Source organism: Lycorma delicatula, chromosome 10 (assembly GCF_047948215.1).
Source record: "Lycorma delicatula isolate Av1 chromosome 10, ASM4794821v1, whole genome shotgun sequence".
NCBI classification, from domain to species: domain Eukaryota; kingdom Metazoa; phylum Arthropoda; class Insecta; order Hemiptera; family Fulgoridae; genus Lycorma; species Lycorma delicatula.
This window is the reverse complement of record NC_134464.1, coordinates 26,417,118-26,444,442: the sequence shown is the minus strand read 5'-3', so window position 1 is coordinate 26,444,442 and position 27,325 is coordinate 26,417,118. Positions and strand designations below refer to the sequence as shown.

At 27.1% G+C, this 27,325-nt stretch overlaps 1 protein-coding gene across 1 annotated transcript; it reads left to right on the top strand.

Annotated features, from left to right (window-relative positions):
• The first annotated feature begins 1,370 nt into the window (after positions 1-1,370).
• LOC142331090 (endocuticle structural glycoprotein ABD-4-like) lies at positions 1,371-25,153 on the top strand. The gene is made up of 4 exons (XM_075376760.1): positions 1,371-1,521; positions 9,003-9,127; positions 20,143-20,311; positions 24,727-25,153. Exons 1-4 carry the CDS (start codon positions 1,510-1,512, stop codon positions 24,850-24,852), a joined length of 432 nt encoding a protein of 143 aa, XP_075232875.1. The 5' UTR covers positions 1,371-1,509; the 3' UTR covers positions 24,853-25,153.
• Positions 25,154-27,325: the final 2,172 nt, after the last annotated feature.

Sequence of the window (27,325 nt, the reverse complement as noted above, 5' to 3'; positions counted from 1 at the left end):
GAAAGTCCTACATCTATGTATCGGTTTTTTTGATTAGTCTAATTATTAAAGAAAAAATTTTATAAAATATTTTTATTATCTACAAGCGTATATATATATATATATATATATATATTTTTAATATATTTTTTCAATTTAAAATGCTTTGTCTTGCTTGTCATTTAAGAAATATTGATTAGAATGTCTTCACATTAAAGTAATATCGAATTTTAATACAAAAAAAAAAATTTAAATAATAAATCAAAGTCGGTTTTGACGATTATTACTTACAAATGCAAGTGAGCGCGTACGCGTGTGTGTGTGCGCGCACGCTCACACACAAACAGAGAGAGAGAGAAAGAAAGAGAGATATTTTTGCTAGTCACTCAAAAACAATTAGCCGTAGAATGTTGAAATTTTGGATTTAGGACTGTTGTAACATGTAGTTATGCACCTCCCATTTCGATTGCAATTGAGTGGACTAAAAGTGTCAAAAAAAGCACAAATTCAAATTTTTTGGAGGTTTTTTAACTCAGTAATAAGCTCTCATTGAGAACTTTTCAATGATATAACACGTGGTAGTTATATTCATTGGTTTCTGAGTTATAGCCAAACAAAATTTTAATTAATGAAATATTATGATCTTACAAGGGGAAGGCACGCCGGTTCGAATCCGACTTCATTTCCTATCCTTTTTTTAACTTTTTTTTAATTTAAATATACAATAATAACAAAAAAATATATATAAAAAAAATGAAATAAAAAATATATGTAATGTAATAGGCGTACAAAGAAGTCATGTGGTATCCACATTAGATTTTTCTTTATACGTACATACATTTCTCGTATCCAACTTTATATAATCTGTTCCTATATAAATATATATCTGTTCCTGTATTAATTTTTGGATAAATTTAAGATTTATAATGTATTTTATTTGTATCTAAGAAAGTTTATTTTTCCAAAATCGTTATTTTTAATTGTGCATTTAGTTTTTGTGTTATCATTTCACTTTCAATACGAACAGCTTATATATTATTTATTCTATTTCCTACTACGTTCACATAAATAATAAATTAGATAGGAGTGCATCAAATAAGTTAGGTAGAATATAAAATCAGTCGTAACATTATTAAAATAGTTATGTTGTTATATATCTTTGTCTTGCATCGGGAATAATAGTAATAATAATAATGCACACCTTTTCCCCTTCCATTAGAATATTTTTCTTTCTTTATCTCTGTCAGTTTACGACGGCTACTTAATACATTCTACGATTATAGACTTTGTTACTTTTCTACGTAAAGAAGATAGAAGACATAGAAGATCATATATAAGAAGAAGAAGGAGAAAATGAAACTGAAAGGGGGTGGGTGGGTGGTCTTTACTCCACACTCCACGCCACGGTGTTAACTTACGTTGTCGGGATACTACGGTATATATAAAAGCCCTTTCCATAGCATCATCATTGTAATCAACGGACGCATCTCCATTCAAGAAAACAAGAGCTTCATCAAATATCATCACATCATGTATTCACTTGTAAGTAATTTTTACTTATTTTTAAAAATAATTTATTTTAAAAGAAAATAATGTAACTCCATACTACATACTAACATGCTTATTAGTCTTCCTTTAGTTCATCGGATCTTATTATAAAGATTAGCCGTATATATATTTAAAAATTAAATTTTTATTTTCTTTATTTAATTTTTCTTTAAAAATAAGTATTAACTGTTTCTTTAATGTACTTATTATGAAACTTCAAATATATATTGTAAAATACATTAAAGCAAAGTACATAATAGTTAACATTTAAAATCAGCTTATTAAAAAAAATTATAAATTAACTTTAAAAATTAAATTAAAAATTTATTTTTAGTTTTTATTCTGTAAAAATATTCAATTTTGTTTTTAAAATAAATCATGAAGGATTTCAAAACACGTGCTTCTTCATCAGTTTACTACTATTTTTTTATCAAATTTTTAATTTTTTTGATGTGCTTGTCATTCCTTTCTATTCTACATCAAATTTCATCCCTTTAATGTATTGTAATCATTATATATTTCATAAATTTCGAATTTTGTCTTTCTTTATTATTATTTTTTTTTTTACCTTCAAAATGTATTTTAATACCTAATGTCATCTTGTAATAATTATGATTTTTTTTTAATAATATTCTGCAATTCAATTTTTTTATATTTCAATTTATTTTAAAAACGTTTCATTTTAATAATTTATTTATTTATTCGTAATGGCAATAAACGACTAATAACTAATTATAGTCATTTTTTTGGGTTGAGGAGAAAAAACATTTTTAACGTATAAAAAATGCTAAACTTAATCGAGAATCAAATCCTGAACTTTCATACTCAATTACTTCATGTTAATCTGAATTTTTTTTGCATAATACGTAGAAAACTACTTTTTTTATTATTGTTCATGTTTTACTATAATCAATTCCAGCAAATTAATTTTTATAACATTCTTTCTATTTTTAATACGACGAAATTTATTTTTTGCCTAAAAATTCTGCTATTTTATATCAATCTTCCATAATATTTTCAGTACTTCATTTATAAATTTTTTTTAATTTATTTTTTTAAATTTAAAAAAAAACTTTTATTACTTTATGCAGTTAAATTATATACAAATAAACAATTTTAATTTGTTTTTAATTATTTAAAAAAGTAGTTATTAATCCACCGGGTTGGTCTAGTGGTAAACTTGTCTTCGTAAATCAGCTGATTTCGAAGTCAAAGTTCTCAGCCTAATAAAGGTAGTAAGTTGCTTTTATTCGGATTTGAATAGTAGAGTTCTGGTATTGTATGATGTCTGGGTTTCAATTAACCACACATCTCAGGAATGGTCGGCCTGAGTTCGTTCATGACTATACATTTACCGGTACAGTTACATTACACTGATAATTAGCTAATGACTTTTATTGTTGATACGACTATAAATAAAAGTAATTAAAAAAATAAAAAGGTAGCCATTTATTTAATTATTATTATATTTATTAATTATCTATATTCCATATCATAAATATGTTGAAATTAAAAAAAAAGCACGTAATAGAAATCAATGAAAATAGCCTCAAACCAGTCAAACAAATAATATATTAAAAAAGTAACATTATCGTGTTTAATTTTTATTTGTTTATTTATTTTTTAAGTATAAACATATTCCTTTGATTTTAGTGATGAAGTGGTAATATGTCTTTCTTACTTCCAGAAAGTTCTGTGTTTGAATCCCAGTCAGACGTGGGGTATTAAACAGGATATAGAATTTCATTTTGTACTTCCTCCTCCACACGCTTTTAAGAATTTTATGTAATGAATTATCCATCAAAATAAAAAAATTAAAAATTATATTTAAAAAATAAAAATTTTAAGTAAATTGTTACAAACTATTATCAACTATTTTAAAAATATTTTTGTAATAAAATACGTAGATTAAAGCAAATAGGTTAAAATAAAATAGAATAGTAACAATTAATTATTAATAAAACTACTATTGCGTATTATAATCAATTAACATAAATTAGTTGGTATTAAATCTTAACTACATTTTATTCTTAATTAACTCAGTGAAGGACAAAAAGTATTATGATAATTTAATTGTTTAGATTTAAAAATAAATTAACATAAAGAATCCTTGTATTTATAAACACAAATAAAATTATTTTCTAAAGAAATAAAAATTTTTTCCACAATTTTTAATCTGTAATAAAAACGAATATCCTAGAGCTTTGAAATGTATATGTATTTTTTTTCAGCCAAATTTTAAGATCTTTTTTAATAATAATCTATTACTTTACAACTTTTAACAGTTTTTTCATCACACTCAAAAAAATAGGAAAATATTACTATCTTAAATAAAATTAATAATTTTTTTCGTAAACATTTCATGTATCCTGTCTTTCTGATTTATCATAGTAATTTATAAAATAGTAATAATCATAACTTGAAATAAAAATATATAAACTATTTTAGTGATTCTTTGCTTACTTTGTGATTGATTCATCTCATATTTTATATAAAAATATGAAAATGATTAGCGTCAAGAAAACTATTGAATTAAATTACGGATGAATAAATAGGATGTTAATTTTTATTTTTTTAAACCTTTGTATTAAAAAAACAAAAACACCTTTCTTTTATAAAAAAAAAAATTAACTCCTGACTATTATTTGTTTTAATAATAATTATTGTTATTCAAACCTATTTCACTTTATTTGTAGGTATTTTCCATAGAAATAATTATTATAATTTCTAAACACTTGTATTAAATAAAGAAATCATTTATCAATGTCTATTAATCATTCTGATTCACATAAGTATGGATTTTTTTTTAACAATTAAAATCTTTTTAATGTTTTGCTATTTATTTATTGTATTTTAGTACACCATTCTTTCTTAACTAAAAATAAATTGGTTTCTGTTTATAAAAATTAATAGAATAAATTAAATCTGTTCTACTGGATATTTTTTATTTTTATTTACAACTCTTAGAATGCATTTTATAAAAGATTCAAAAAGTTTTATTTTATATAATTTTCAAAGAAACAATTGTAAAATTTTAAACGAGCTTATAAGAGAGTTCTTTTTTTCTTTAACCTCCGGGACCACCGTTAGGTAATGCTTCAGAAAATGAGATGAATGATTTGTAGCGTGTGTGAAAATGCCATGCCTGACCGGGATTCGAACCCGGGACCTCCGGAAGAAAGGCCGAGATGCTACCACACGTGCCACGGAGGCAAGCCCCTGTAGACGAATAGAAGTATTACATGAGTTTCTCGGTCCAATCATGATTACGAAAATAAGAATTAAGCATCAAAATTCCTAAATTTTGATACTAGGAGATTCCTTATTTTGTGGGAACAATTTATTTATACAGCAGTAATCCTTAATTAAAAAAAAAAAAATTAAAAGAGAATTATTTAAAAAATATTGAAAAGTATAATTTCTCTGATAATAATAAAAAAAACTTTTCTCATTTTGGGTCTAGAATAAAATATAAATACCTAAACTACTTTAATTTTAATAGTCCTTTACGTCATGAAGAAAAATACAAAAAATTTTAATAATACAAATTTCAGCCAAAAAATAAAAAAAACAAAAAACTGAATATTTATATTTAAAAGTTAAGAAATAAATTTTTCCCCTAATGTGTATGTTGCAATCTGTTCAACTAGTGAACAATAAGCAACCCATCCAGGGTCCAATAATATGAAAATTATATATATGACGTGTAAATGAGGTAGAGTCTTTTATAGACTCAGACCGACGATTTGTGAGTTGTGTGGTTAATTAAACACCAACCACCACAGTACACTGGTATCCACTATCTGGTTTTCAAATCCGTATCAAAGCAATTAAATCTTACTAGAATTTTAAGTACAGAAATTTCGACTTCGAAAATCAGCTGTTAAACAACTGATTTGCGAGACGAGTTAACCACTAGACCAGCACGACGGGCTAAATTAAAAAAAAAACGTTTTTCAACAAGTACATATATATATATATATATATATAGGTTAAACATAACAAATTTACTTAAGTAAATGTAACATCCTCTTCAATAAAGGATAAAATAAGAAACAGAAAATTTTCAAGAGATGTTTCTGCATTTTGGTCCGGGGTCTAAAATTTAAAAAATGATATAATTACATACATTTCTTGATGGTTCTAAGCATGAAGTACAAACTTAAAAATTTTTTTCAAATCTTTTAACCAAAGGAAGGTAGAGTAAAATAACAAAAAAAAAAACATATATTTCAATTTTAAGAGATGAGGGTTGAGTTTTTAAAAAAAAACGTTTTTGGATTATTTAAATACACGCACAGTAGGTAACAAACCTTTTTTAATAAAAATCTCTTTAAAATGTCTGTGAAAAGATCGAAATTGATTTTTTGCGACATCTCTCCCCCTTAATGAATTTTGAAAAAAATTAATAAATTCAGTTTTCCATATAAAGAAATTTTTCTTTGTTCCACAACTAGTATATTTAAAATCGGCTCAATAAGTGGAACCATAAGTAAATCGTTTGATAATAAGCAGATGGTAGGGAATTCTTAAGGAATTTACATAATAAGTCAATCCATAACAAAAGTTAGCAGTAAGCAGTAATCTTAAAGTTCATTAGTAAAAAAGTATATCTGCCAAGACTTCACAGTCCATAAAAACAAACAATTAACAAATAAATAGTCAATAAAAAACAAACAAATAATCAAGCGAAAAAAAAAATTAAGAAGTAAACAAAAATAACATCACTAAATTAGGCAACAGTAAGGTACAAACGGTCATTCAGTAGCCCCTAAGTCAAGCACTGGAGACATTTCAACCTTCGGATGTCCCCACTGATATCAACAGATTGTTTGCTAAATGATTAATGTGATTTTCTAAACGTTGTTGTTTTTTTAATCTGTGCTGTCTCACAACCTAATGATATTCGTGAATCTCATCATTCCGTGTGAACCATGGTGCCTTTGCAATTGTTCTCGTTACTTTGTTTTGGAAGGGTTGCACAGTATTTACTAATACTTGCTATCCTCCACAAATCTAGCCCATAAGTCCAGATTGGTCGTAGGATAACTTTTTAAATTATAACTATATTGGACAACATGAGGTTTGATCAATCCTGAGATATAAATCCAAAAGCAATGCGACACATACGTACACGTAAAGATTTGTAAAAAAAAAATCACTATCCCATATTTGACAAGATCACCTCTTTAATATAGTAACTCTAGCTATATTTGCCGAGAAAGTATAAAAATTGTAGGATTCAAAAATTAATATAATAAAATATTACAAAAATTTTGAGTAACAATAAAAAATAAGATATGATGCCCGGAGGGAACATCGTACATTTCAGTCCGTATTATATAATAATTATTTTTGAATGAAAATAACACAAAATACAAGAGAATTAACATAGCACTATAATTTACACACATCATAAGGTGAAACATGTTTCTAAAATAAATTACTCGTGAATAATTATTAATGCAATGAAAATGTAGTCATACATTCTTTTATTGCATTAATGCATTAATATTTGTATATTTTACAACAAAATATTATTAATAAAAATGTATATTTAAAAAAAAAATAATAATGAAATGGAAAGCGATACAAAAAATGTAGGAGGATTATGAGAAAGAATTTTTTTAAAAGAAAACCGGTTTATATATAGTTTTTTAATAGAATAATAATAACATAAAACGATGTAGGCAGATTGGATAGATGAAACAGTTAAAGAATGAAATAAACAAAAAAAGAAAACTAAAATAACTTCTCACACCCTTTAACCACTTACTTTTTTTTATCCTTCGACACCACCTGTAGAGAAGAGTGAAATTAAGTATTTTATTAACAAGTTAAATAATTTATTAATGAAAGCAGAAGTTGTAACGGTAGTATTAAGTAGGTAGGTTGTCCATAAAATGTAATACATAAATATGACAAGGATGATACAGCAGTTTATAAAAAAGAACGTATATTAGTGTAACTGTGTCAAACAAAAAATAAATAACTCTTAATCGTACGTATAATTCATTTTTCAACATAAATTCTGTAATAATTATATATGTTAGTTTACACTCTAAAGATTGGTCATATATATATACACACACAATATATATTAAGAAACGGTAAACGGCATTAAAAATCTAAAAAAAAGAGAAAAAAATACTAAATTACAATTGTGCAATATTACTATAGATATATATGGATAAAGTATCAAAAATAAAAAAAAGATTATGAAATACAAAATATATATTAAAAGTAGTATTGTAGATTCTAGAGAAAAAAACTGTAATATATTTGTAAGAGTGAGAGAGAGAATGTGAGAAAGAAAGAGAGGATAGGACGAACGGGAGATTAAAATGAACATTAATAAATAACTTAATTGTTTTGTAATGTATAATTCTTTTTTTTTTATAAAAATAAAATAATTTCATAATAATAAAAATTATTAATATTCTGAAACTAAGATCAGCCGCCGTTTTAAATTTAAAATACGCGCGTGCGCGTGCACACACGCACATATAAAAGAACAAGTCGTGAGTGATTTAAAATCAACGGCCAGAAAAAATTACTTATTTTTTCTGGCATTTTGGGGGGAAAATTTTCAATTGTTTTTGTTCTACTGGCCTCAATTTTTAACTGATTTTGATAAAAAAAACTTGGTAGGATAATGCAAACCTAGTAGAGATAGAAATTTATTGATTTTCAAAAATATATACAAATCACTGAAAAGATTTTATTAAGGGTCCTAATTATAAATAATTGACTTTAAAAAAAAATTTAAATCACATTTCAATTTATTTAACTTCTCGTTTAAACTTAACGTAAAACATAATATGTATTTCGGCCCTACCTCTTTATAACACTTCTCTGAATACTTTTATTATTTTTATCATGTCGCGGTTTTTTCATAGTTTTTTCCTTTGAACGCTATTATGTAAATTTGAGCCTACATGCATTATATATAAATAAATTAAATTTAAAAACATAATAATTAAATGGCATTCAAAAAACTAATAAAATTGAATACTCTTATATTTCTATTAAAAATTTCTATGAGTTTTAAGAAAGCGGAAAATTAGGATTAACACTTTGTTTATAATGGTTTTGACTTCAACAAAGATAATGAAATTAGTATTAAACATAATACTGGAAAAGAAGCCAAAAATGGAAAAAATTCTTCTTATTTTTGAAGACTTAGAATAGTAATCAAAGGTTTTTTTTAGTTAAAAATCATAATGTCTGATTTTTAATTTTTTTTATACTTATCTTTTTTATACTTTCTTCCGATTAGTATGATTTAATTTAATTTAGTGTTACTTCAAACACTTAAATAAAAATCATTCATATATGCATATTTGTATAAATAAAACATAAGAAAAATCATAGAATATGAAATAAATAATCATTAAGTTGTAAAAAAAAAAAAAATATATATATATATTACAAACATTTTTTAAACATGTTTTTAATTTTTTTTTTGTTTACAGAGGTTTTTCACATTGATCTCGGTAATTGGATGTGCGCTGTCTAGACCACAACAACAATATACAACACCTATTGCGATATTAGCGCAAGATTCAATTAATAACGGAGATGGTTCATATAAATACAGGTAAAAATTTAAAAAATAATTGTTTGTGATATCTCATCTTTAGATAGGATGTAAACGGTTGTTATTACTTAATTTAATTTTCATGTCGTGCACTAACGGTTTATGTTCACTAACTGTTTTCCAATTCAGAATACAAAATCTACCGAAATGCATGTTCAGGCCTTTAAATTATACTTTCATTTCGTTCCCGTAGAAATGTCTATGAATATCATTACTATCAGAGAAAGCTTATCTTATTAATGTTTTTCTATTCCAGGTACTTTAAATTTATCAAAGCTTTTAAAAAGACTGGAATAGATATTTTAAATTTACAATAATATACTCCTTTCTATTGTGAGAAAATAAGTGCTATAAATTAGTAATAATATTTAATTTGCCGGCCTTCGTAGCGCGAGTGGTAGCGCGTCGGCCTTTCATCCGGTTGTCCCGGGTTCGAATCCTGTTCAGGCATGGCATTTTCACATACGCTACAAATCATTCATTTCATCCTCTCTGTAGCAATACCTAACGGTGAATCCGGAAGTTAAACAAACAAAAAAAAAATTAAACCTTCAACCTACTAACAAATACCCCATTTGAATTCCAAAACAGCATCCAGTGGCATTTCGTTTGTTACCGGTTGATAGTGATGATTAGTCTAGCCTCACACGAGGTGTTCGCATGATCTCACTACTCTAGCCACACATGCAGTCTCCACGGGAAGCCCATTAAACAGAGTTTTTTTTTTTTTTTAATTTGTTTAATATAATTTTATTTTATTTAACATAAATCTAATTCTATTATTTTTGTAATATTATTTATAGGATTCATTTGAATAATTCAGTTCTAACCCAGGTAATACAGTGATAGAGGCTCACAGTTCACAGTTCATTAATTCAATTCAACTTCAGATGAAGAGGCGTGCCCTCTGCAGCTAGGCCTTCCGGTCGGGTTGCCCTGGCAGGCGGCGTCTCGGAATGGTATATTAGGTGTCCAAAATTGATTACTTCTTGTGTAAAAATATTTTTTTTGAATGATGTAAATTGATGAAACGAAAGTTAAATTAAAAATTTAATTATAAAAAAATTGATACTAACGAATCGGAATTGCTAGTGATCGATACCTTCCTGTGCCTACATTTTGTTATAGTTCATTATATTATGAAGAAAAACAATCACGTAATACAAAAAAAAAAATATATTATTAGTATATATATATATTTCACATATATATCGATATTTATGCGATATATCGATATATAATAATATAAAAATTATACACCTGACCATCACGAAACATGTACAAACGAATCGGGATTTTCCGCTAGTGATCGGTACATTCCCGTGCTAAACTAAGGGGGACACACACACAGACGCATATACAAATACCGTTTAGTCGGGTAGGATGTTTTAAAGTCGGTTTTTATTATTACTTTTTAAATTATCTTGTTGCTTATACTGATACAAATACGTAAATTTTAAATTAGTATTTCCAAAATTATATAAAAACGAAATATAATGATTACGAAATAATAATATTCAAAAACGCTATAAATTACAAAGAATTTTTCTATTAAAAATAATAAAAATGTACATATCCATCCAAATAATAATATTATTATCATGATTGAATACATAAATATTTTCAAAGGAAAAAATAAATCAAATATGTTATAACATTAGACGTGTAACCTAGAGCATGTAAATAAAATTTCAAAAGTGCATAATAGAACATAATCCAAACCACTCCTGCTGCTGTTGCAGCATGAGAAAAAAAGCAAATTTCATTACTATAATTACTGTAATTGAATTTAAAAAAAAATAATAAATGAAAATTTATTAATAGTGGAAGAAGGCACGACTATTATATAACAATATTTCACTGTTTATCTGAGAAGAAAGTTTATAAATAAATATACTTATACATCACAAAATAGTAACAATAATGCACTCTTGATTCTTACACAGAATACTAAGTATAATAAATCAAAGTACTGAAACTCGTTTACTCAATGTAAAGGTTAAATGTCATATTAAAAATGGTCAAATTAAGAAACATGTACTGTATGTAATATATTTAAAGAAATGTTTTACATGAAAAATAGTTGTATTTCGGTGAATGAAATCTGATTTATTTAAATTACACGTTGTAGCTTTTTTTTTTTGTTGTACACTGAATATCGAGTTACTTGCCGTTTGAAATATTATTAATTAATGAGTTTTATAATTCCTGCTGAGTTTAAATCTTAATTCGCTTCATAATAGAAAAATAAAAAGGGTCATATTTTATTACTGATCATTATTTATGTGTTAAACTATATAATTTAATTTTTGAAATTTTATTTATTTAAACAAAAAATAAAAAATAAATAAATAATAAAGACCTTTTAAGAACATACTTTTACTATTTTTTTAACTAAATATAAATTTAACTTAGTGTGAAACTGAATATCTGAACTTACGATTTCCTAAATATCGGCCATTTTTCAAGTAAATCAATGATAATTTTTAAAAAATGAACAAAGTATTCCAAACTTTTTCCAACTACGCCGACCAAATCATGATTATTAAAATAAGATTTAAGCATCAAAATGCCCAAATTTCGAAAAAAAAATAATAATTTTAGCGGCTTCTTTACTTGGTTGGGAAAATTTAGGAAAAGTCTATTTATAAAGAAGTAATCCCTAACAAAAAAAAATTGTTTAAAATATTGAAAAAATAAAAGAATAAATTTTATGATAGTAATGAAAAAATTTGTAATAGCTCTTTAAAAGATGAAGAAAAATGAAAAAAAAAGTTAATACTAAAAATTAAAATCGTGTTAGAGAAAAAAATGCAAGAATATTCATTTTTTAAAGCTTAACAAATTTTTTTTAGCTTACAAATTTGCTTAAGTAAAATTTTCTCTAAATCTAACAAATCCCTTTCAGTAAAGGCTAAAATAAGAAAAAGAAAATTTTATAGCTCAAGAAAAAACTTTACTGCATTTCAAGTCCTAGATCAATTTTTAAAAAAATTGTAAATTTTTCTTGATAATTATATAACTTTAAAAAATTTTGAAAATTTTTTAAACGAAGAGAGAGCAGAAGAAAAAAATACATGTATTTTACTTTAAAGAGATGGGGGTTGATTTAAAAAATAAATAAATTTGGATTACAATCAAGTCCCCTTTATCCGCGATAATAACCGGGAAGAGTATCGTGGTTAATACAAAAATCGCTGGTCGATCAAAAAATAATATTTAATAAAGTAATATGCTCTAAAGCGACTTTTTTACCGAGGCCGGAGGGATCTCAGTTACGGACGAAGTGTCGAACTTTCTTACATATTCCGCAAGGTGTTGTAAAGTGCATATGTGACCTACGCCTACCGACTAAACCTCCTTTCCTTCCCAATTAGGGCCGGACCTGTTCATAAGATATAACACAGCCCCGAGTGGTGTTTCGACCAGACACCGGCCACACACCAACCTACTGACATGGGGCGCCCCGATATGTATACTCCTATCCTTGAGTCAGCTTGTTTTCTGGACTCTAGATTTCAATCTTGAATCTATCCCATCGGGACAACGGTTCCCCGGAGTCCTGGGCTCCTTAACAGGGGTGACCCGCCGGGTCAGACCACCCCCTACTCGCTCAGGCTATCCGCCCATCCCTAACGCGGAAGCACGCTTGTGGTCATCTTCATTGTCATAAACACTATAATGGTAGCAGGTTTTTTTTTCTTTAAATGACCTAATACTGTACTGCACTTCAGTTTTTACATGCACTATTGCATTAAGATAGAACGATGAATAATAAAATAAAATGCATTACACTTCACTACACTATTACGTACCTAATAAAAGTAATATACAGAGGTTTATTCAAAATATGTATTAACATATAATAAATCTTCACTATCACTAATTCTGAACGTAAACAGATTGTAAATCCAAAAGTGTATTTTTACTACTTAATGCATAAACTAACACTTATTAAAAACTATAGTAGGTAACGACAATAAAATCATACATATTAAACAAAAAAGTTTTAAAAAATGTCCTTTTTACTTTTTTAAGATACATTTTGTTTTAAATAAGAAGCATTGATTTTTGTTGTTTTAGTCACCGAAAACATTTTCTTTTAATTGAACTTCGTAGTTAGGTAGTATAATAATATTGAACAATGAATTATCGTCCTATAATATCCACAATGAACTATAGTACAGCATTCTCATATTCAAAACAAGCTCATATTCTAGTAGCAAATAAATGATGACGAGTAAAACCTGTCACAGAACGATGATATTAAATTTTTAGCTTCTTTATAAGTTTTTAAAATTTTATTCTTTCCAAGAAGCATCGGGGTTAAATCGCTTACGAATAATCGGGAATTGACTGTATTTATATATGAATCGTATAGATAATAAAATTTAATTTAATAAAAGTTTCTCTAAAATGCCTCTAAAGAAAATCGAAAATGGTTTTCTCGCGATATCCCCACACTCCTTTAACGAATATTAAAAACAAATCTGACATGGACACCACTTGACTTCCTTGCACGCCTATTTAATTACATATACACATATTTTAAAATGAAAAGTACATCAAATTTTATTTCATTAATAATAGCAGATATATTTTTTTTATTGTTATTATTGAATTGTTATTTATCATAAAAATCTTTTTACAATCAGAGGTTAATAATTATTAATAAATCAAATTTTTAAATTAAAAAAAAAATGATAAAAAAAAAAGAGATGAAGTCTGATTAGAACCGATGTGCCCTTGTAAGATCCAAATATTTCATTATTTAAAATTTTATTTGGCTATAATTCTCTAACCAATGAAAATAAGTACCACTTATGGTATGTTGTTAAAAAGCTATCAATGAAGGCTTATTACTGCAGTTAAGAAAAAGTCCAAAATCCAATTTATTTTGGATTTTGGGTTCTTTTGGATGCAATCAAAAGGGGAGGTGCACAATTAGATCTTACAACAGTCCTTAATCCAAAATTTCAACATCCTATGGCTAATACTTTTTGAGTTATACGATACATACTTACTTTCGTACAGGCATCATGCCGAAGCTAGTTAAAATGGATATCTGCGTTGAAATCTGAAAACCGAAATTTTTCGCGATCATAATACTTGCTTTACTTAGTATAAGCAAGTAAAAATATGATAAATGTATTTGAGCCAAATTTGAATAAAATCAATTGAGCCAATCCTAACATAACTCCAAAACCACTACATATACTACACTAGTACACACATACAGTTGTACATATATACATACAAACATACAGATAGTTTTTTAGTCTTGATGAACTCGGTGGATCCCTGAAAAGTAAAGATTTGTAAAAATCTGATACTTCATGTTTGACATAATCACAAACTTTCTCCTTTAGTATAGTTATTTTAGTTAAGAAGATGATTACCCGTTACATGACCTTAAAAGTGTTTGTATGATCGTTACAATATATTTTCCTCTCCGTAACCACTTTAATGAAGTATTTTATTTTAAAAGGTTTTTCTCAGTACCACTTCATTCCTAATATAAAAATGGTTCCGTTTGATTTATTGAATGCTTTTTACATTCAGTTTACCAAAAAGAAAATTTATTTTTTTTTCTTTTTATTATTATTTTTTTTTTTTAGTGTTTATTCTTCATTAATATTGCTTTTACATGAAAAATGAGTAATTAAAACAAAAATCGCCCAAATAGCCAAGATTTGTCGAAGATCATAAGGGAGTTTAATTAATTGGACATATTTTTAGAATTATTTTTACGCTTTTCACTAGAGTATAAATTTTACTGCGATAATAACTAGTTAAAGGCCACTTTACTTTTCCTTCAGTATTCTAAATAAATATTACGATAACGTAATGAGGTTATATAAGTTTACATAAACATGATTAAAGCATAATGTAAAGTCACCGTGGATAATTTGCAGTTTTTTTGAATGGAATTATTAACCTTCATATTTATCGGAAAAGAAAAGCAGTTATCAATGAAAAGTCTTGTAAGACTTTTCCGAACGAACATTATTATTATTATTGCTGTTCTCTTAATTACTAATTCATATCTAACAAAATTATTATCTCAAACTTATACTTCATACGCTAAATTAATATAATTTATTTATGTCGTGTTTTGGTGGTTTATAGCATACTTTTTTTTATCAATTATTTAAAAATTAATTTTTCCAGCATTTTGGGATCTTACACATAGTTTACAAAATTGATATTTATATATTTTAGTAAACCTTACACTAGTGAGTTTGAACCAACTTGATAGTTTACACCGTTATTATGTAATAATTATTACAATGTGTTAATTTTGGTAGCCATTTTGAGTTGAACCCAACGGCCGATCGCAACCATTCGTGTATTTCTGTAATCCTCTAACGACACTTAATCCGAATCCAAAATCAAAATCCCAGGCAAAAAATGTTTACACAGATGCACAAATAGAAACTGAATTCAATAATGAGCTGTTGAAAATATGCCGGAAGAGATTTAAGTTATTTCTTTAAAACAATTACTATAGTGATTCGCGAAAGATATTGATTAGGCGGATCATGTAACCCGCATTACATATGTGATGTATAGAACACATAACTCTCTAGGCAACAAACAAAATTATTTTACTTACTTCCGGATGTATATCATTTAAAATATGTTTGTATTATTTATGTTTCTTTCTATTTCTGCTACAATCTTTTTTTTTTTTTTTTTTTTGTAATTTCAGAAATTTTAAGTTAATTATAAAATTTAAGCATTTTTGTGAATAAGCTCGTTTTGAAGTGTTAAACTTTTATCTACAAGCTAGTTAAAAAAGTAAATTTTAATAAAGGAATCTGATCCTACTAACAAGGTAAAAGATTTACATTCTAGATATTTACAATAGCTATCGTCATAGAATAAAGATTAAAATTAATTAAACTTTCATTTTTTTAGGCGTGTTTTTAAATTTCAAACTGAGATTTTATCCCACTTTTAAGAAATATTTTTTTAAAATTATTATTGTCATTCAGGATATATAGCTAAACATTTCTATTGATAAAAAATGTATTTATTACTAGTTATATTTTGTTAGTTTTTTATTTTCTAATGTGTACGTTGCAATCTATTTAACTAGTGAACAATACCTCACGACTCAATGAGATAACTATATGTAAATGAGAGATATTCTTCTACATCCTCAAGCCGACCATTCCTGAGACATGTGGTTAATTGAACCTCAACCACCAAAGTACAACCTACCGGGTTGGTCTAGTGGTTAACGCGTCTTCCCAAATCAGCTGATTTGGAAAGTCGAGAGTTACAGCGTTCAAGTCCTAGTAAAGCCAGTTATTTTTACACGGATTTGAATACTAGATCGTGGATACCGGTGTTCTTTGGTGGTTGGGTTTCAATTAACCACACATATCAGGAATGGTCGAACTGAGAATGTAAAAGACTACACTTCATTTACACTCATACATATCATCCTCATTCATCCACTGAAGAATTATCGAAACGGTAGTTACCGGAGGCTAAACAGGAAAAGAAAGAAGAACCACCAAAGTACACCGTTATCCACTATATAGTATTCAGTATTAAAGCAACTAGCATTTACTAGGATTTGAAACTCAGAACCTTCGAATTAAAAAATCAGCTGTTAAACAACTGATTTGCGACGACGAATTAACCACTAAACCAACTCGGTGGGCTAATAATTATTTATATTATGCATGATTTTTTAAAATCTAAAATAAAAAAGTTACCTATCCATAACTTACTACTTAATCGCCAAACCTAATTTATCTCAGAAATAATCTATATTTTTAATATAGATCGACAGTAACGATTTTCCCTCTGTCAAAAACTGCTGCTTTTGTTCTTCACCTACTCTCTTTATGAATATTAAAAAGATCATAGAAAAAAACAATTATTAGTGTTTTCTTTTTCCAAAAAACTTTTTCTCAATAATAAATGTATTTGTTGTTAAGATCTTCATGAAGACATTTCGGTAATACCAACTTTCACAACAAAAAGAAAGCTGTGTACATATTTTAGATAAAATAACAAAGTAATATATAGTGTAGAATAAATTAATAAATAAATGGTAAATTTTATTTACGATAAATAAATAAATAAAAAAGGGAGGTAGTTATAACTTATGCAGAAAGTAAATAATGATTTATTATTATATCATTGCCATTCTTTAGTCAAAAGAAATAATAAGCCGTAATTCAAATATATTACATAACAAAATCAAGTCCTATACTGTCATCATTTATAACAACAACAATAAAAGTAATAATCTCTTGTCATTATAACTTATTTAAGTCGGCAAACTTATATAGTAAATGATAGATAGCGGTTTAATGAACAATCATTAAATTTATAACAAAAACTAAGCGGAATAATAATACTTATACATTTTAAAGGCTACGCGGTAATTAAGAGAAAGTAAAAATAATTTTTTTATGGCATCCTTTTCTCTTCAACTCATACGCGTTACAAGGTCTATGAGTCACGCCTTAGTGAAGTTTTTATCTACATGTATAACAGTGTAATTTGTATAGATATAACAATTCGTTTCATAATTTTATTTTTTTTAAATCTATAACGTTTTTATACTTATTAACTTTTAATCTTTTTTAAACCATCTTCAAGGATTCAATCTGTTTGTCGCTATATAATACGTAAGAAAAATAATTCCATTGTATGTGTGTGTTTGTGTGTTATTTTAAACAGTCCAGCCACATTAAGATGTAAGTAACACATAGAAAAAATTGAATTAAACAAAATTTTCTGGGAACAATGTTGTTAAACGTTTCCGTTATGAAATAGAACTTAAATTTTTAACTACTTCCCCACAGTTAACATTCTTTTTTCCTAATGCGTACATTGCAATCTATTCAACTAGTGAACAATAAACAAATTCCCTACCCATTGCCTAATGAAATGAGGACGGTATATAAGACATGTATATGAGGTATAAAGTCTTGTACATCTTCAGGCCGACCATTCCAGAGCTGTGTCGTTAACTCAACCCCAATAACCAAAGTAAACCGGTATTCACTGATTAACATTCGGATCTGTATAAAAGTAAATAACATTTACTAGGATTTGAACCTCAGAACCTTCGACATCGAAAAAAATTGTTAACATTGTAATTTGTTTTTACTTTCATTAATTTACTCCTAAAAATAAAAACAACGAAATAATATATATTCTAGAATAATTTATTGAATTAGTGAAAGAATAGAAAAGTAAGTTTAAATATAATCTTATGCTTAGGTAATTATAAAAAAAAGGTTAAAATCAAAATCGGTATAAAAACAAAAATTAACTAAAAATCGTTTTATTTTGTGTATAACTGGTTAAAAATTACTTTTATTAATACACAATTAAAATTGAAATATCCATTTTTAATAATAGATAGTTTATCACCTCTAACCACCCTCTGGAAAATATTAATTTTTCTAATAAAACCTGATTTAGACCAAAATAATAAAATATTTTCAAATTATCATGTAACAAAAATTTGTGTATAAATAAATTCAAGTTAATTGAATTATACTGAAGCAATTAAAAGTTAGAATATAAATATTTGGGAGAAAGAAGCACTTTGAAGAGTTTTTTTTTCAGAAATATTTCAATTATTTCTTTTGGGTATATATTTTATTTTTTACAATTCATACAAAAGTCAAATTTCCGTAATGACCAAATCTTTTCGAGTTCCAACACACCACTTTATTCTGAACGTAATAAATAACCCCAAAAAAAAATTGCCTATTTTTAATTTGTAAATTACGGTTTTTGTGGTGATCTGTAATGTTTTTATATATATATATATATAAAAATGTTTGGGTATTTTTCTTTTTTTAATCAAATTTACTTACCATTGGATTATAAAAATTGTAGTATTATATTTAAATAATGATATTCGATAATCAAAATATCACACGAAAACTAAAGAAAATTAGTTGAAAACTTAAGAGTAACAAGAGATAAATATTAAAAAACACGACTGCCAAAAAAAATATTGCTCTATAATATAGTATAAAAATTCATATATATATATATATGTAGTCTATGACACTCCCTGTAACGTAAGGATTCTTACTTGAGGTCATATATCTGAATCAGTTCAGCCGTTGAGCTGCTACGGTAGAACAAACATAGATACATATAAACTTAAACCTTAAATACATAACACTCCTTTATTGGTTTTCGTACAAAAATAATAAATTTTACTACATTCCAACGAGCCTTAGATTACACAAATAGTAGATAATAAAAATCGTCGATAATTAACGTTGTAAATGATTATTAACGATTGATTATTAATTTGATTTATTCATTCGTTTGTTTTTTTTTTATCAAGACGCAGATTATCAGCCTTTAATACTTCTTACGAAAGAAATTTTTTCACGTGCATCGCTATCGTATATTGGTAGACTTAAAAATATTTTATACAAACGAAAAACTAGAATATTTAATTAAATCAAGTTTTAGAAAAAAATAATTTTTTTAAATTAAATTCAAGATGATAAGTTGTTTTAAATTTGGTGGAAGCCTAAAAAAAACGAAATTTAACTAAGTATTGGAAAAATTTATTTATTTTTTGTTATATAAGAGCGGGTATCAACTAGCTGTGGTTATTACCACAGTGAAAATTGGTAGGGTAAGAAAATATGCCATATGCCTGACCGGGATTCGAATCCGAGACCTCCGCATGAAATACGAAGACGCTACCTACACAGTCACGGAGATGAGCTATTTTTTTTCCCCCATTAATTTACTATAAAACTAGAAACTTTTATGTGGGAATATCTATAAACATTTTATAATGTATAAAATAATATTAACTAAGAGGGATTCGAACATGGAATCTTTCTAATGAAAAGCGGAGACGGTACAACTATGCCACTAAAATAAGAAAAATATTTTTATTTTTTTCCTAAAATGTACATAAAGTCTACGTTATACAAAAATTCAAATTGAAATATTTTATATATTAATGACAACGAAAACAAATCAAATTATTTATGTTTCAGTTACGATACAGCAAACTCAATTCATGCAGATGAAACAGGTTACGTAAAGAATTTAGGTGTACCAGAACAAGAGATACAAACAGCACAAGGTTCATTCTCTTACAAGGATGATCAGAATAATCAATATTACATTACATACACTGCCGATGAAAACGGTTTTCAACCACAGGTAAATAAGATAATATGTTACTTAATGATGTTTATACTTCAAATAAAATATAGTGAAATATCTATTATTAAATAACTAATAACTTCAGTAATTAAAAATTAAATTACAGCCTTTAATCAACCGAAAAAGAAGTAAAGTAAAAGAAAAAAGAAATGAAAGGCTACGATTTTGTGGTTTTATAATTTTTTTTTCAATAATATAATATTATTCTACTAGAAGTAAATATTTTTATTATCTAGATAATGATGGATAATCATTATTCAAGGTTATAATACATTATCGTAGTACTTAATTTCAAAAGTTCATGTTAATAAATTTATAAATAATTTTCTTAAAATTATATTTTATTACATGATTATTATTTTTAATACGAGTATTAAGAAAAAACTTTTGTTGAATTTTAATTAAAATACGTTAATGATAACGACTTATTTACGACATTTAATTGCTTTTATAAAAATTATTTTGTATACTTTTTCTCGTATTATAATTTCCTATATATTTTTATTTATTTGCACCCTCAATTATATATTTCTTTTTTTTACAGCTTTTATCCCTTATACATTCTTAAATATCAAATTAATTAAAACTGGGAATCAATTTTGAAAGTGAAATATTTTTAATACATCAATCCATCATGCTTGTTATGAAAGACCTTTTTTGAAAATTTTAATTTTAGATTTTCTATTCTATCATAAAGTTTGTAAAAAAAAAAATCCCTTTCGGCACGCCGGAAGGCGGAGCCATTACGACAATCGTTGCATGTGAAAAAAATTTCACATGTTTAGCATACGACAAGCCCCGTCTTCTTATATTTCCAGAAAAATTTTAGTCATCCTTTGCCGTAAGGGTTGGTCATATCAAAACTTTTTTCAGACAAAAGTTTTAGGTAATGTTTAGAGGACTAACGACCACTTTAAATCGATTCGATATTAAGAGAGGTGTGATTTTTTTGTCTTCAAAACCCCATTTTTTTCATCCCCTGGGCCAGTGGTTGGTGATATCAAACACCTTTAGTTAGATAAGTTTTATGCTCGTATCCAAAGAATAGTAGGAACTTTAAATGAATTCGATATGTTACTTAATAAGAAAGTTTAGCGATATGTTTTTTTTTTAGATAAAGCCCCGATTTCCACCCCCATGGTCCGATTTGGTCATTAAAGAACTCGACCGAGATTTTCGGTCGTTATATTTTATGTATCAATTTGCTAGTGATTGGGGCAAAACTGCGGCAGTTATCGTGTCCACAAGAAAGTGAGAAAAAAATATATATGTATATTGTATATAAATGTATATATTAACTTTGAACTAACGGTGGTTTTTTGGGTCTGGGGAATGTGAAACACGAAGATATTTCGAAATTTTCCGGAAGTCGAATCATGGTATCCATTAAAATAGGTAGCTTTCTTATGAAATCTACTAAAATTATAGGTCATATATGTATGTATACATTTGTTCTTTACTTACGTAATATATTCTCTTTAATTACTAATAAAATAATGAAATATGGCAAAAAAGACAATCATATAGAATTTTAACATTATTGTGGGAGGGACACAATATACCGTAAACCATGGAAGAATTTTGTTATCTAGGGAATAAAATTACAAAGAATGGTCTAATCAGAGTTAAGATCAAAAGCAGGTAGGCGTAAACGAAAAGATATCTTATACAGAAAAGAAGTTTGTTAATTTCAAATATAGATCTAAAAATTAAAAAGAAATATATGAAATCCTCACAGTAATGAAATATGAACTCGAAAAAAAACCAGAAAGTAAACAAATGTGAAACGGTTTTGAAATATTTTTTAACTGATTAACTGCTACTAGTCCGAATTCTAAATTTTAATAATTATTTCCAACTCCTAAAATTCTTTATTGTGTCACATTTTTAATGACAAAACATTATGTTGTAATCCAGCAAATTACTATGATTCAAACAGTGTACATCCTTACCCCTGTAGGGTAAGACACTCGCCTTGTGACGATCCCGGTCGCCACACCAACCCTCTCCGTTCCTAGCCCTGATGGACTTTACCGGAGGTTGTCTTTTAGACTCTCTAAATTTGATAACACAACAGTCATCAGTTTGGTCTCTGTCAGGATAACACCGATGAAAATGCTTCGGGAGATATTTCCATCAATGTATTTACACAACTTACTACCGCCACCGTTAAAAAGAATCAGTTAAAGGAAAATGTTGAAAATTAGATGGTTTAATAAATTTCGAAATAAAAAGGTTTCAAGATGAATAGAAGAGAAGAGAAATTCGTTGAAGAATCTAGTAAAAAGATGAATTAAGTTGATGGACCATTTATAAAGAAATTCAGATTTAATTTGTTTGATAACAATTAAATGTAGAAGAAGATATAAACTTAGAGGAAGACGATGATTGGAATATATAAAACAAATAATTGAGGATGTATGCTGCAGTAAATATATTGAAATCAAAATATTACAACAAAATAAGTAATGGAAAATGGAAAAATAAAAAAAAAAATAACTATATATCAGGTGTAAGGAGGTATATTGGTTATTAAGCAGGAATTCACATTTGTCAAAGCTTTAAATATACAAGGTCATTCTGAAACCTATTTGTACGTATGGCATACAGCTATGCGGCACGACGAGAAAGAACAGCATTGAGGTTACGCAACGCTTCCATAATAAGTTGGCGAGAATCATTACAGAGGGACCGTGGTTTACAAGGAACGAAAGTCATGACTGTCTGGAATTGCCTTATATCTACGAGGATATCAAGCGATTCAGTTCATATTACAAACAACGGCTAGGTAATCGCGTGAACTACTTAGCGGTGAATCTTGTAGACAACAGTGAGGATGACCAGCTACTCAAACGCCTTCACATGCTTTACCTGGAGCAGTTTGTGTGACTCTTGGGCTGGAACAACATCCCTTAACTGATGAGCATCTTCTCTGTACTTGATGAAGGGCCTAAATCCTTTCATAAGAAAATTATGTTATTGATTTGTTTTTCTTTTCTTTTTTCCTTTAATATTATTTGATTTTATTTTGTTTGGTTTTACGGACTTCTGTACTTTTTATGAAGTGAATCTATTCCAGCACATTTACACAAATGAACTATTCTGTTACGAATGTATGTTTTATTGAAAGGATTCATTGGTAACCACAGATCAAGAGCTTATTTTATTTCTATTTACTTATGATTCTTGGAAATTATTGTAAATATGAAATTCTGAAAAAAGAAAGTTTATTAAACAACTGAAAATAATATATTTTAGTTTATTGTGTTATTAGTAATTAAATTTTTATTTTTTTAAGTATTATTTATGTTTTAACTAAAAAAGTGTTCTAACAATAATAATTTTGTGATTTTAAATAAACAATTACATGTTGTATTAAAAATATTATAATTTGTTTGATTTATTTTCTAGTTACACAAGTTAAAATAAAAGAAAATACTTTTGAGAAAAAAGTCACAATGTGTTACCATTTACTTTCCAAAAAACAAAATTAAATTAAATCTAAAGTATAATAAACAGTTTTGTTTATTTTTTTACTTTCCCGTCTAGATAGCGCTGTAGCTATCTAATGGAAAGTATTATAAAGGAAAGGAAAGTATTATAATCGGTCCAATTTGGACATATGTGGTTATCACCGGAACTTGACGTTTTGACACCTCAAAAAACCGGATGAAAATTTTCGGTTTGTATGTATGTTCGGTGCTGGCTTCTAAATCACCTTATATCTCCAGAAGTACTAGACCTTTTTGACCAAACATGGTCAGATTACTTCTATAAATGGGGCATTGACGCCATTAAATTTTCAACTTAAAAGGGGAAGGGAGTGAGGCTGTAGAACAAGGACACCTTCTGTATCTCGAGATTTCGCCTAATTAAGGTCATATTTTTCTTAAGCACATTTGTTAACAATTAAAAAATAACAATTTTTTCTAAACCGTACCCCCACACTAAAAAATTCTCTAAACCACTGCTATGTTGCGACCTCACAGGTGAACGGTGTAATTAAATAAATTAATAATATTTAAAGTGTAAAAAAGTAACTCGGTCTGCTGGGTCTCGAACTCTATCACCCGGTTAACTGGTACCTGGTGCGTTAAGTCTCGCAGCTACAATAGTCTGCCGATTTTGCAAGCGAAATTTGTTGTATGTAAGTTGTGAAATTACATTAGTTTAGTTAGTGCCGGCCGTCGCCGTTAGTACCGCCACACCCACACGAATTAAATACGGTATACGCGCGCGCCTTAGTTAGAATCATTGAATTAATTAAACGAAAAAATATTATATTTAAATAAAATGATAAATATTTTAAATTAAGTTGTGTGCGTAAGCCTTGTATTAAAAACAACCCACAGTTGTCCTACAACTGTGTAGTCAACTTTTTTTAATAATAATTTGTGTTTTTTTTTTTTCAGGGCGCTCACATTCCAACCCCACCACCAATTCCAGACGCAATCTTAAGAGCTCTTGAATATTTAAAAACTTTACCACAACAAGATTTTGATGATAAAGGTTTTCCAGTTGGACCAGCAAGAGGTTAAAATAAATGAAAAATGAAAACTATTATAAACAAGTAACAAAACATCTGACGCCTAAACGAAAACGGCTAACAAATTTATATTAGTGATTAAAAAAAAAAAAATATTAATAATAATCCAAAAAATACTATTGAATTTTGTAAATAAACAAAATAATAGAATTACCTTGACCACAGAAAATTCTTAGTTACTTTACGGTTACCATACAAAGAAGTTTATAATTACAAAAAATAATAGTTTGTGAATGTAATAATAGTAAACATTTTTACTATTATTTTAATTTATTGATAAAAACTGATTATTATTTTCTTTGCACATTAACTCTTAATAACTACATTATAAATGTAAATATATATATATATATATATATATATATATATATATATATATATAGAGTTATATTTTTTATCCTAAAAGAAATAATGAGTAACTATTAATATGCAATAGTTAAATTATCTATCAGTCATTCGATGTATGAAGAAACTTAATTATTTTGATATAATTAACCGTTTTGAAAAAAACGTTTGAACCTTGCTGTAATTTATATTCGTTAAGAATTTAACACCATTTTATAATATATTACCTCATACAAATTAAATCTTACCTGACTTTCTAAATAATCCAAGTCAAGATTCTTGCTACATCAAATGACTTTAATTTAATCACTAATTATCAATTAATTTCTTTTTTAAACCTATTTATTTAACTAAAAATCTGATTTAGTTTTGTAAATACGTTTAAATAATTTTTAAAATTTGTTTTAACTAATTCTCTTTCAGCTTTATTTGATTCCAAGAAAAATATTTTAGACTAAAAGTTTTAATATTGTTTTATATTTTATAAACTTAAATGTAAATATATTAAGTAATTTTATAAATAAATAAATACTTTTTTAATGAAAATTCTATTTTTATTTTTATTTTCCTTTTTGTAACAATTGTTTTACTTTGTTTTCTATAAATGTAGCGAATTTTGAAAAATTTGACGTCACATAGTTTTACGTATGTGTGATTATGAAAATATTTTTACCCACATCCCTGTCTGTTTTATAACAATAAAGGAAATTTAAAAAAAATTTTCTTACAGTATTCCAGATACAAACCCTCAAGCTTTCTAAAATAAATAAATTTCAATTGAATTATAATTTTAATTTTATCAACAAAAATTGAAGTATCTGTTTTATATCAAAAGGTTTTAGAAGTTTAAGGGTTTTATTTAACATCTATATCAAATAGAAATAATTAGTATCACTTATGTATACAGAGTGTATCAAGAATATGTTCCGGAACTTTCATAACCTATTCTACTTGTGAAAATAATGGAAAAAGTTTATTATATATGAATACATATCCTAAAATGCTTCGTTTGCGAGTTACGGCTAGTGAAAAATTTTGCTCGGATTTTAGGCCCGGTGAAATGAGGTCGTACTGAAATTTTTAAGTCAATTTAGGGACAGAATAGATAATTTCTTATCGATTTTGATCTGAAGACTCGAATAAAATAGGTCGCAGATCTACAGAAGTAAATCTGGACAAATTTTTATATTCTATTACCTTGTTGGCTATGTTATATTAGGTTGTTGTTAACCAGTAAACACTTAAAGAAACAAGACCAAAAAATCTAAACTGGGCTTCGTAGTTAAAAAAAATATAATTTGAAAACCTTTAAGCCCCAAAAAGGGAAAAATTCTCTGTAAACTCAACCTAACTTAAAATGTGGTCACTATTATAATTTCAAACTGGAGAAAAGTACTCAAGAACTGCCCTAAACATAAGATTTAAAAAAAAAACATAGAACAGATGAACACTTTTCAACTCTTTTCATTATCCATTAAAAGTGGTCAAGGATCTTCTCCTTGTTACAGAATTAATTTTATAGACAGTTTATTTAATAACAATCTGAGAAAATAATCAAACGCTTCTTCTTTCGTATTTGATTGATACTGATCAACTTCAAAGAATTATTTATCTGCCAGTTTTCCCGAGAATATAGAACAAACTTTTTTAAATTTAGCATAAACGTGTTATAATCTGACCACTTATACACAGCGTCTCACTAAAAAAAGAGAAAGAATTTCAGGATATCTATAAGTGAAAATAAAGTAAAACATTATGCAAACATTGGTTTAGAAACATTCTTTTTCAACTTATAGCTTGCGGAAAACTTTCGCCTAATTTTCTAGTCCAAGGATAAAATGAAACCCTACTGAAATACATGGAACTTAAATTATTATTTTATTTTCCTAATGTGTCCGTTCCAGTCTGTTCAGCTAGTGAACAATACGCAATCCCTCTACGGCCCAATGAGATGAGGATGGTATGTAAGACATGTAAATGAGGTGTAGTCTTGTACATACTCAGGCCGACCGTTCCTAAAACGAGTGGTTAATTGAACCCAACCATCAAAGTGCACTGATATCCAATGCCTAGTATTCTGCTACTGCCGTATAAAAGCAACTGCCTTTAATAGGATTTGT

What these genes read in the sequence shown, in the direction of transcription:
- LOC142331090 (XM_075376760.1), top strand. An exon ending in GATGGTTCATATAAATACAG is followed by an intron (nt 9,128 to 20,142) that starts GTAAAAATTTAA and finishes TTTATGTTTCAG; the next exon opens with TTACGATACAGCAAACTCAA. An exon ending in AAAACGGTTTTCAACCACAG is followed by an intron (nt 20,312 to 24,726) that starts GTAAATAAGATA and finishes TTTTTTTTTCAG; the next exon opens with GGCGCTCACATTCCAACCCC.